The sequence below is a fragment of the Amphiura filiformis genome, chromosome 15 (assembly GCF_039555335.1).
Source record: "Amphiura filiformis chromosome 15, Afil_fr2py, whole genome shotgun sequence".
In the NCBI taxonomy this organism is placed as follows: Eukaryota; Metazoa; Echinodermata; class Ophiuroidea; order Amphilepidida; family Amphiuridae; genus Amphiura; species Amphiura filiformis.
Window position 1 is genome coordinate 60,680,694 of NC_092642.1, and position 12,683 is coordinate 60,693,376.

Here is a 12,683-nt window from a genome sequence, read left to right on the forward strand (position 1 = left end):
AAATACAAGCTTTATTGTCCGACATTCAACAATAGAATAATCAATTTTGCATAAATATTTTGAAGACAACGTACACGAATGTGATTATTTATTAATTTTTCTAACACGACATTATATAATGTTCAATTCTAGACCTGAATAGTGCCACAAATAAACTGTATATACACATATATTTGTTAGCAATGTTTAACATAGATTTTCGTTTCTATATCAAAATATCTATCTTTTTCTGCTTTTTGTGGTGATTTTTATTCTATAAACTGTACATTTGTGTGCTAATTGAGGGCGCTATTTATATATATTTTAAATTCAAATTTGCCAAATAATATGAGTTATGAGTTATACCTTACATTTCATGATTAAAACTCTTTCGAAAATTTCATTTGTTAGTTTTTTGCTGATATTCTGATACCATTATACAAGCGTCTACCCTTGTAAAGATGCAAACTAGATTTTAAGATAAATAGCGCCATCATTGTTCAACTTTTCTTTAAAATGACACCGTTTTACATACTATCAAAAACCGTGCGTAGAAGTGATAATGTAACAGGATTAATAACCATAGTTATAGGTTTTAAACATTTTTTTAATATATCGCACCGCACTAGCACGTTCACGCGGTACCTATGCATTGAACAATAGATGTCAAAGAACAGGGATAAAGACCTGGATCGTAATTCTATAGAATTTCGTATTATGCTAATCACTCGCATCTGTAAGATTGTATCTTTGAAAAGAGCGGTATTGTATATTCAATCTATGATTGCAGATATACACAGGTGATGAGTGCAACCTGCTTGTAGTGCAGGGCGATATATTCAAAAATTGTTTTATCGTATTGATATGGTAGTTAATCCTGCTGCATCATCACTTCTACGGTGAATGGAATATGGAAGCTCTCAGCTGTTATTATCTTTGAAAAATGAAAAGAGCGGTATTGTATTCAATCTATGATTGCAGATATACACAGGTGATGAGGGCAACCTGCTCGTAGTGCAGTGTATATATTATTCAAGAATTGTTTTAACCTATTGCTATGGTGATTAATCTTGTTACATCATCACTGCTACGGTGAATGGAATAAGAACATATTCTCAACCACAACATGGTGTAGTTTGTTACGGTCATTCTACCAGAATTTTTACAAAATGGGCCAGAATAGCTCTACCCAACGACCCGCTCCATCCTTCCATATATTTATCAACCGTCGTTATATCTTTTTGGACATTCCTTTGCTAGCCCCCATACTTTTGAAAGGAATATTTACATAAAATCTCTGTTTACCCTTTAAGGGACATATATCATGCTTAAGAGGCATGGGCGCGGCGATTATTCCTTGAATAACTTTCCAAGTGCAACCGTAAACTTAAGGTATACCCGGGAATTCATCTGATAATCAGATTTCATGTCTTTCTCAAAATTTCGGCCGTCTTCGCGATATTGCTTATACATCGCTTCCAGATGCTCGCCATCATATGATTCCATGAGATCACATAGGTCATCCAATTTGTTTTTCTTCAGCCATTCTTGGACGTCGGATTCAGTCCAGTTGGAAGCAGATGGTTTGGATGTTGGTGGTGGAGCAGTACCACCATGACTACGCACACCTCTGTGGTGCCTTGGGGGAACTGGTGGACCTAGGGAAAAATAGATATAATCTCATGATCTATATAATTTAAATGGGTTATCTAAACATTTAAAAATATTGCTACTTAATCATAGATTGTAGGTTATCGGGGCAGATTGTCGGTAATTCGGAGTGGTTTCCATCCATATTGACCATATATTGAGCTCTGATTTACGATTAGTATAACACATTTTAAAATAGCAATGCATGTTAATGAAGAACGAGATTCGAACCATCATCAAATCAACTATTGGTTAAAAGTCATTCAGTATTAGGCAAACAAATTGTTGTATTGGAATAACCCGATTGACCCTAATAATAGACCCGACCCTAGAACAACAATAACAACAACAACAACAACAACAACAACAACAACAACAACAACAACAACAACAACAAAAATATATAAATAATTAAAAAAAGTTACAAGACCTTTAAAACGTATGTAAAAACACCTACATACCTACCTACCTACCTACTTACCTACCTACCTACCTACCTACATACCTACATACCTACCTACCTACCTACCTACCTACATACCTACCTACCTACCTACTCGAATTTTATTCAACCCGTTTACATCAATATAATAATTTGTCTGGGACTTATTGACAACGACGTAACGATGTTATCCACCAGTTGAGCCATTAAAATTACCCAGTGTTTCCAAGTGTGTCACTTCCAGTGGCGTGGTCAGCACTTTTCAGATGGTGGGCAATGGGGGGCAAGACAACTTTGGGAAAAACTTTGACGAAAATGGGCTAAAAATACAAAAAAAGCCTAAAACCCCAGCATCTCTCAGGGGGCAGCTTCCCCCCTTTGCCCACGGCTATGCCACTGGGCATCCTTCCATGTCATCTTACCTTCAGTTTCATCTTTATCAGATGGTATACATTCTTTGATGGCAGTTACGAGCCTCGGCAATTCAGTTTTCACCAGCGCGTCAGAAGAGAAGTTGTAGTAGAGTTTCGTTCCTTGCAGAAGTCCTAACCAACCATCTGGTTGATAACCATCCTCAATCAGGAGTGGAATAACTGCCTTCTTCAATTTATATGCATATTCGGCCTCTGTACAGAGAAGAAATATCGCGTTAATGCTTAATGAACATATTAGACGAGGATAAGACCGCGTAGACGATTGAACTTCGAAGATTGAGAAATGGTACGAGAGGTAATATTTTCTGTCAACTTGATCAAGATTCAACAAAGCCAAATTTCAACCCTTTTGCATACCTCTACATTTAATTCATTTACTTTTGAAAGTTTGAAAGGGTTGGCAGTAGACAACTGTCTTCTGACACGCCATGAACGTACCTGACCCACCGACAACTGGTCGCTGATATGCCCTGAACTTTCCTGACTGACCCCGACAACTGATACGCCCTGAATTTACCTGACCCACGAAAACTGTCCCCTGATACGCCCTGAACTTTCCTAACCCTCGACAACTGTCCCATGATACCCCATGAACTTACCTGACCCACCGACAACTGTCCGCTGATATGCCCTGAACTAACCTGACCCCGACAACTGATACGGCCTGAACTTACCTGACCCCAACAACTATCCCCTGATACGCTTTGAACTTACCTAACCCCGACAACTGTCCCCTGATACGCCCTGAACTTACATGACCCCCGACAACTGTCCCCGATACGCCCTGAACTTACATGACCCCCCCCGACAACTGTCCCCTGATACGCCTTGAACTTACATGACCCCCGACAACTATCCCCTGATACACTTTCAATTTAACTGACCCTCAACAACTGTCCCCTGATACGTCCTGAACTTACATGATCCCCGACAACTGCCCCTGATACGCCTTGAACTTGCCTGACCCTCCACAACTGTCCCCTGATACGCCCTGAACTTACATGACCCCCGACAACTGTCCCCTGATACGCCATGAACTTGCCCGACCCTCCACAACTGTCCCCTGATACGCCCTGAACCTACATGACCCCCGACAACTGCCCCTGATACGCCTTGAACTTACCGGACACCCGACAACTGTTCACTGATACGCCCTGAACCCCGACAACTGTCCTGATACGCGCTGAACTAATACATGACCTCCGACAACAGTCCCCTGATACGCCCTGAACTTACCTGACCTGCAACTTTGACTGTTCTTGTACTTCTCAGACATGCAAATGAGAACAACATGCGACTTTTCTACTGCCTCGGCCATTGCAGCAAGTATGTCACCGGCTATAGATGAAGATAGAAAAGAGTGTGAATAAATTATATTATACATATGGTTGGCAATCTATATAAGAAAAACGACTTGATGAAAGAAACAAATAACCATCGTTACTGTCTCGAGAACTGACTAAGATTCAGGCTACAAAACTGGGATCAATCGTGGGCTGGGGAGATGTTTTCACAGTGACTGGGCTTATAATGTCGCAGGGGTATGACTAACCGGAACCAATCTAAGCATTAAACAGCTGTTATTAAATGATCACAGCGAAAGTGAAAATAAAAATAAAATCTGTGTATAAATAATGACTAAAAGTGAAAGATAAGTCACCCAAATTGTCATTATGTATTTTTAAAATGAAACAGCAGTATTAACAAAGTTGAAGCTAATTTCGCTACTTAAGTTATTACAGATTCATGGAAAATGTCTTATTTTGTCTTTAATACGCGGCTCTCGGCTTAACCACTAGCAGGCTATGTTAGCACATTTATGACACTAACAAAACTGCCCAAATCTGAATTGTAATGATGTTTACGATCCAATAAGCCAGATTTTGTTACATACAAGTGAAAAGCATCTGGTACAAAAGGCGATGAGATGGTTCAGATTTTAGTAGAGCACCATCAATTTATAATACAGGCTATAGCAAAATTACATGGCAAATTGAACCAGGGAACTTAATCTACCGAATAAGAATTGATAGCCCAGACACTCTTCTGCTAAGAACAAGAGATAAATAAGCAAATCTTACTCATATGAGTATCATCCATCCACACCCTATACCCGCTGTTGACTAGACTATCTCTCAGCTTGGTAGCTGTTGGCTTGGAGTCCCATTGATAGCTGATCATAATTTGCGCCGTCTTCTGGGATCTTAACTGTTTTGGTCGTTTGATTGATGCTTCGTACAGAGGAGAGCCTTGTGTAGGATGTTCTCTGATTGGAATGTTACCGTGATTGGCTCCTTTGATTTGCCAGAGAGCATATGCACTCGAATCCTGAAGGTTTTTGTCGGTTGATTTGAGCAGTTTCTCAAGCGCTGCATGGTGAAAACAAAACAGAGCATTATAACCAAGTTAAACGTGTAACTTATAAAGCATCTGACAGACTCCAAAATCCTTGAGAGCATGATTCGACTACATTAATACGTTTTTATAAATACGAATGACCCATAGTCATGACACATCATTCAATCACCACTATACAGATAAATATCATCAAATTTAAGTAGCAATATTTTGAATAGGAAAATTATTACACATGGGGGTGGGGGAATTCCGAATTTGTAATATGCTATCAAAAACAACATTTTGAAAGTATTTAACAAGGAAAAAATGTTCAACGACGGAAACGTTCACAATATAATCAAAGTTGAACAAAATAACCAATTTTGCTGCACAGTAGTCTCATGTTGTTCCGCCTTTGCATTCAAATGTATAAGAAGACCACCCGCTATGTAGAAGGTCACTTCGAGACGAAGAAATATTCTATTCCATGATTATGTTTAGCCTGTTTAGCTATTACGAGGTTTATCCGAACATGTAAATATAATTATTACATAACTCACGCTTTACGGTTGTTTGAAGAAGGTCGGACTTCCTGATTGACTCAACGAACGACAAATTCCACAAGACTCTAGCAGCGACGCTTTGTTCTTCCTCGGAGAAGTCATCCTGCAACATTCTTACTATAGCAGGGACACCACCCTGCTTCTCTATCTCACGCTTGTTGTTGTCGTTAATAGCCAGGTGATTCAAGCAATCCAGCAACTCAAATGCGGAGAACAGCGTGGTAGATTCGAAAAGTGCTTTGTGATCTTCTGAATTGACGGCCAATTTCAACAATTCAACAAGTTTAGCTATCCCTCCCTCGGCTGTTGTAAGAATGCTACTTTCAGACTCATTCACAACGTATGCCAAGATCAAGAGGGATTGTAATTTTATTGAAGCGTTTTCGTACTTCAAATATTCTGTCAGATCTTCAACTGCGCGAGCTTTGCGATAAATTTCGCGGTTACTCTCACATTTGTGTATAGAATTGTGAAGAATGCCAAACAAATCTCCGACTACACCTCGTAGTAAAGCTATTTCACTTCCTTTGTTGAAGTATTTCTTGAGTTTCCGCAACCCTTCAAGTAACAAAGGAATACAGCCGTGTACTCCTAAATCTGCACCGAATTCGGCAGGACAATGGTTAGTAAAGTTCACTCCAATTCTCACTAGAAGCCTCAGATTGGTAAAACCAGTTTCTCTCCAGTTGTCTCTTTCCAAGAAACGCAACAGCCATTTCCAAATCTTAGCAAAAAGCTGTGCAAAGCCTTCTATCTTCAAATACATCCCAAGTAGATGCTGGTTCTCACACGGGCACTCACCATATTCACAGGATCTCTCTATTACCGAAAGTGCTTTTGTAGCTTCCTGAGTAGAGAAATCGTCGCCGCATGATTTAAGCCACAGCATTGCCCGAAAAATACCGGGTTTCAAGTCGTCAAAGGTTTTTATCCCTACTGACATGACTGAAGTTGGTTCTGTTAGACTGTAGGTGGGAACAGAAAGTTTAAAGCCATATTGTAACATTTCCATTTGTATTTCTTATCCACAAAATGTTAGTTCTTAGTGTCAGATATGTCCCCTTTTAATTTTGAGCCAAACAAATAACGTAAAGCAAATAAAATCGCAATTTAACCCCAGCGCCTATGTTGCCAATGCGTGTCACTCCGTCGTTATTGACTGAGGTTGGTCCTGTTGATGTGTTACGACCATCCCGTTTGCCATGTACGTACAGTGTTATCAACATCGCGTATGTGTTAGACCAATAATTTCGTTTGTCTGTATTAAACGTCGTTTTATTAAAAACATCGGTTTTTATCACAAGTACAGCACCTAATGCCTTATTTTTTGTAGGATGTGTTAGTTTATGAAAGTACATTACAATCATTGAAAAATTTGAATTTTGAAAAACAATGGAGGGTGTCCTCCTCAGGGAATGTTACAATATGCCTTGAAGTAAATTAAATAATGTAATCGAACATGCAACAATCACAACACGTTACAAGAACACGTTACAACAACAACATTGATTGCCATAATCAATGATCCGTTTAGAATATAATAAAAGGTATATTTTGTTCGTGCTTTAAATACGTACCTTTGCGAGTCAATGGTAGTCTTTGTAGCTTTGGAATTGAAAACGACGTTATCTAAACCTATGTAAAAGAATATAATGCGCAAATTATAATTATATATATACAGTTTTGTCTTATGTTGTATAGTATCTTACTCTAATATAAGGTAAAGAGAAACAATTGAATCGGAATCAATCATCATTTCGCATGCTCAAAGTAGCCCTATTCAATATGTTGGCCCTCTCTTATGATCTTACGTCAAAACGATTGTGAACTGCCAGAAATCATTTAAAAAAAAATAAATACAGTGTGTCCCAAAAGTCTCGATCCCTTTTACACCTTTGTATCTTTAGGAAGAAATGGTATAAAGAAAATTTGAAAATATATTTGAAAGGAGGATACTTGTGCAATTTTGTTGGTACCAAACTTGCTCGTATTTACACGTGTTAATACTAAGATAGGAGCAAATGTTTATTATACTAGACTTCTCCGTAGTCCACTTGCCCATTTTGCTTTCTCTGACTTAAGGGTAGACGAGGTATTGTTGGTCGAAGCAACCTAAAAATCGATTTTCATTATCTAGATCAATAAATTATTGAAAAATAACACTTTGATGTTTTGCAAAAGTTCATTCTACAAATCGTATACTTTGCAAACTTGCTTAATTTATTGTTGTTAATGAGTTATGTACGTTTTACAAAAGTGTTGTTGTTTCAGCCCTCTTTACAACGTAACTCAAGAACCGCATGACCTATAAAAGTATATCTGTGATATTTTAAGTCTTCTACACGCTAGCTATGAATTGAGCAATGCAGTTTTTGCCAAAGCTCACTACCGTTCGTAAGATGCTGTGAACTACCAAATCACAACAGTTTAAAATATTTAATAACCTTAATGCAAACAAATTGTCGAAATAACACCATCTTCTGTAATTGCACACAATCATGACAATGGTAAAGTAACATTCCTCATCTCAAGGATTTTATTATGTTGTGATGGAATTGATACCCTGATCATTACTTAATTGTCCTATTGAAACTCCCTTTTTATGCTCAGTCAGAAGACACGAAGCAGTGTAGCGCATATGCAAAAATGGTTAATAGGAACAAAGCAACAAATCACCATGATCACTGTCAAATTGAAACACTATTCCCAACAACTTCACATTATTTTTACTTTGTTCTTCTGTACTCTGGTTTTTTGTTTTTTTTTGCCTTAAATATTATTATCAGCAACAAGTTTTGATCGCGAATGAAGTTTCAACTCTGCATGAGAACTTGAAGGTTTAGAGGGCACGGTGGCTCAGTGGTTACGGCCTTGGACTCATAATCTGAGAGTTTGCTCGACGTACGTGGGTTCGATTCCTTGCGCTTTGCCTTGCTTGCCTCACCCCACCCAGGTGCAATGGGAAGCTGTTAGGGGTAGTCACAGTAGTTGTACTAATGAACCCTGCGCCACTTGTAGGCTGCTAACGTGGTTCCGACGTATTCTAATGAATAAATGTAAAGCGCTTTGAGGCTGTTCACGGCATAAAGCGCTATATAAATATCTACATTTATTTTATTCATGGTGACGGGGTGGGGTGGGGGGGGGCTCGTGGTCCAATCCACAGCTTAGATAAGGTTTTCAAGGTAGTCAAAATGTTAGTATCAGCTAGATGAAACTCAACTTTTTGAATTTGATCATTGACAATTTGAATGTTTGGTTTGGATTTTACCATGTTTGTACGGTAAGTCAAAGTGAATTAAAATCAAACAAGGTGAAAATAAACCCGAATAAACCACCCCTTTAATAAAACCATAGTAGTGCATATTCCTGCCTATACTACGATAACATTAGGTGTTATTTTTTACTCTTTTGCCATATAGATCATTGGCCTACCTGCCACAAGTTTCACCGAAGTGGTATTTCCATACACGTCAATTAGAGGCCACATTGGCTCGTCAGTATTCACATTCACGAATGTTTTCTTTTTGAAATTTTCAACCCTTTCCCAAACTTGCCCATCAGTGGAATATTTCACGGTATTTTCGGCAGTGTAGAGGTAAAATAATGTTATTCCCGTTTTTATCCGATTCTCGTCACGTACATCCGAAGCCCAATAACCTGGTTTTCCTATGAGATCCGGAATTGCATACTTTGGCAATGATTTAGGATCAATAGTATCTGGATTGTGATTGGTGAAACCAAAACGTAAAGCGCCGGACCAACCCGATTGCGCAGATTTGATTTCGATAGTGATTTTTTCCCCCGGTTCTACTGGACGGTCGCCAAACACGATCCCATGGCCAAAGCTGGCAATTCTTGTAGCAACTGTTGCCCCTTCCGAGAGGATTATATTTCTTCCATGACATTTGCTGTGAAATTTCATGATTGGTTTGTTGCTCGGTACAATCTGCAAAAACACAAACTGGAAATCAAATAAATGTCAATATGTACGGCAATATGGTACTGGGTTGCAACTGCAGTTGAACTGGTCAACTGCTTTTTCCGCGAAACTTGGTTGCTAACGACGCATCCTCGTTAATACCCGAGTGATGTTGATTTTAGCATTGGGTCATATACATGATCTAGAAAGTATGCACCCTCGTCACGGTTGAGTGAGTACTAGCCTTTCTTTCTAATTTTGATTGCCTCCATTACTCTCCTTGTGAAGGCATTTGAGTCTCTGTGGAGTAATTTGTCCCCTTCCAGTCGATGACATGATTTTCTTGCGCTACGCGGTCAGTTATTGCCGACTTGTGCTATTGTGTGGTTGAAAGCTTTCTGCTGGCTCAAGTGAAAGTTTTTAGTTGCAATCTTTTCTGCGTCTTTTTGGTGCTCCTCAACCGTGACGAGGGTGTATACTTTCTAGATCATGTATATGACCCACTGTTAAAATCAATTTCCAGTTTCGCTGGAAAAACAGTGGACCAGTTCATCTGTGAAGCAGAACCTAAGCATTTTCGTCTGTATAACATTTAATTTGTGGTACTTTTGTTATAGTAAAATTACTCAATTCGTGTACATCGTGGAACATTCAACGACGCATGTTACTCCGCGACTAACCATGCTAATACACGCTACTCTACGCGTCTATATTAGCGAGGCTATCTGCGTACAACTCTTATTTCTATAGTGTAGGCCTGCTTTTAAGTTTTTCATGTATTCTTATTTCTCTTTTTGTCATAGTAGTTTTTTCAACAAAGAAAATTCTTCATGTGTGTTAATAAAACGCACATAAAACGTTTTATGATCGTGACAAAAATAATAATAATAATAACTTTTTGGAAAATGTTTTTTGGAAAATGTAATTCTTTATTGCTTTGTTTTTATTGTCTTAAACATGTTAAAATATAACACTTGGTAAAGTTTTCTATACGTCACTAAAACGTCAAGTATACGTTCTAAAAACGTAGTAGAAACGTAACATACGTTTTCTGGTGGTGATGAGTGGGTTCTGCAATAAAACAAAAAAAATATGGAACACGTTTTTGTACGTCAGTTGCGTGCTACAACGGCCAATACGTTTTCTGTAGGTCCTGGGTAACGTAAAAAGTTTTTAGAACGTCTCTTAATAACGTTCTTAAAACGTAAAATCAAAATTACGTTTTTAAAACGTTTATTGAAACGTCTAGAAAACGTCAACGGTACGTTCACACAACGTTCAGAAAACGTTATTTGGTTAGCTGGGATACGGCATGACAATATCACAATATTATTATTCATGGGTCGACTGTCGATGTCTTTTAGGGGTTCTCAAACGCTGACAAAATATGTTTCAACTGCGCGTAAGAATGGCCGTAATTGCTTGAATCATGGTCCAAGGAAATAGTAATTATAAGACCGTTTCATAATTTATTATTATACTTATAATAAATTCATAACGATACCAACACCAATATATCTACGCTGAAACGTCAATTTATTCGTAACACTTACACTTACCACAATGGTTGACAGAACTGAAGTGAAAAAACAACTTTTTAAGTTGGAGCCAAAGTCATGCGTACTAGTTACGACAACATAATGTCTAATGGTCTCTGTATAATATAGTCACGGACACAGTCAAAGCCAATAAGTACAATGATTCAAACAGTATAGCTAACAATGCAATCAACCTATTGCTGTAGTGTATACTAGGCAATATCCGCTTTGCCAATGTTAAAGTTCGATATAATAATAACAAAACAACCGTCTTCCACCACTACACTATTGTATTGCCATAAAGCCACATTAAAGGAATCGTCAAGTTCAGTGCTACTGCTATTCTTTACAATGGCCGTTATATTGATCAGTGCAGTAACGTATCCATGCATAACGCCGCACTCTGTTAATAGGATATAAATCTGAGATATAAAAATTAATATCCTTCTAAATATACGTGTACCGTTTCCGATGCCAGAAGCTTCCAGATATACAAAAATATAAAATAAAATAGCAGCTCAACCCTAATCTTTGTTAGTCGAAATTGGAAACAAAAGTCCCTGGTAAAAGTCAAATTTTTATATGTTGGGATTATTTTAGGAAATAAGAGCCAAAAATATGCGTTTTAGAGTGTGTGTGAATTTTTACATCACTAAATGTGACATAATATGTTAAAGGAGTATTTCACAATCCTATAGCATCCACTTTTTATGACATTTGTCAGTAGATATCCAGGAGCAAAAGCTTAAATCTCACAACTTCAGTTGATCAGATTGTTTGTTTGCAAGAATAAAATAAGCATGTACGCTTATCAATCAACATCAAAATTGATGAGTACTGGTATGATTTTGATACAGCCTCTATGTGTATTTATATGCCCCATATGCCACTTGCTGTGTTGTAATTTGGCGAACAAGTTTGACGATATGCTTGCTAAACGAATTAATCGGCAAGAATTATTTTATACAGAAACAGTTCTGCCAGAGTTTTCCAGTGGTATAAACATGATAAAAATCTGAATATTTCTGTACAAAAGTGTGGATCACGGAATGCCCTTTCAAATTGTGTTGAATTGATGTCCAAATTAGTGCACATCATTGAAATTACATACATGTTTGTAAATTACTTTAGTATAACTTGGGTTTACTTTTCATTACCATTTGTATATATACCGTAAACGTTCGCCTAATGGCGCTTTTGGATTCTTAGAAATGTGAGAGCGCCATCCTTGTAAAATCTCAACAGTATTAAGGATACGTGTATGTTAAATTGAGCAACCTGGACATAATGCCTCAGAAAAAAATATCGTGACATGACCCAATACTTTAGGTCACTAGGTTAGTTGCTAGAGCAGCAAATGTTTTGGGGTTTCTTCAGGTATTCTTTCTGAAAGTGCCATTGGACTTAATTTGTAAATCGATTCATACGTTATACCTAACTCATTTTGGTCAATCTTTTTATAACATTGTAATTTCTTCATACTTTTTTAATATTCTTCAGTTCAAAATTACACCCTACTATTGTCTGACCCGTAAGCTCAGTCGGTAGAGGGTGCGCCTTGATTGGTGAATGGTACTTGTTCGAATCTTGATTTCTGTCCCCACTTTTATGTAAAGAAGGGTCAAGAAATGTTTTTTGATTTTGTCCCCATTTTACGAACGAATATTGTGATTTTTTTTAAATTTAATTTTAATTTTCTTATTTTTTTTTTTTAGATAAATAGGCACTGCGAACAAACGGCAACAAAAACCGCTGACAAAATTTGCTCCACCTGCTACCTATCAATGCGTGATATATTCCACTACATTTAACAGTTAA

General features: G+C 37.7%; 1 protein-coding gene across 1 annotated transcript; it reads right to left on the bottom strand.

The window, feature by feature from the left end:
* Nucleotides 1-112: 112 nt before the first annotated feature.
* Nucleotides 113-10,918, bottom strand: LOC140171911 (uncharacterized). The gene is made up of 8 exons (XM_072195253.1): nucleotides 10,887-10,918; nucleotides 8,841-9,369; nucleotides 6,983-7,040; nucleotides 5,403-6,370; nucleotides 4,587-4,874; nucleotides 3,742-3,843; nucleotides 2,494-2,697; nucleotides 113-1,637 (listed from the first exon to the last, which is right to left on the bottom strand). Exons 2-8 carry the CDS (start codon nucleotides 9,328-9,330, stop codon nucleotides 1,330-1,332), a joined length of 2,418 nt encoding a protein of 805 aa, XP_072051354.1. The 5' UTR covers nucleotides 9,331-9,369; nucleotides 10,887-10,918; the 3' UTR covers nucleotides 113-1,329.
* Nucleotides 10,919-12,683: the final 1,765 nt, after the last annotated feature.

What these genes read in the sequence shown, in the direction of transcription:
- LOC140171911 (XM_072195253.1), bottom strand. Translation starts at nt 9,330, where the DNA reads ATGAAATTTCACAGCAAATGTCATGGAAGAAATATAATCCTCTCGGAA. An exon ending in TCTTCAAACAACCGTAAAGC is followed by an intron (nt 4,875 to 5,402) that starts GTGAGTTATGTA and finishes TTCACCATGCAG; the next exon opens with CGCTTGAGAAACTGCTCAAA. An exon ending in TGATAAAGATGAAACTGAAG is followed by an intron (nt 1,638 to 2,493) that starts GTAAGATGACAT and finishes ATTTTTCCCTAG; the next exon opens with GTCCACCAGTTCCCCCAAGG.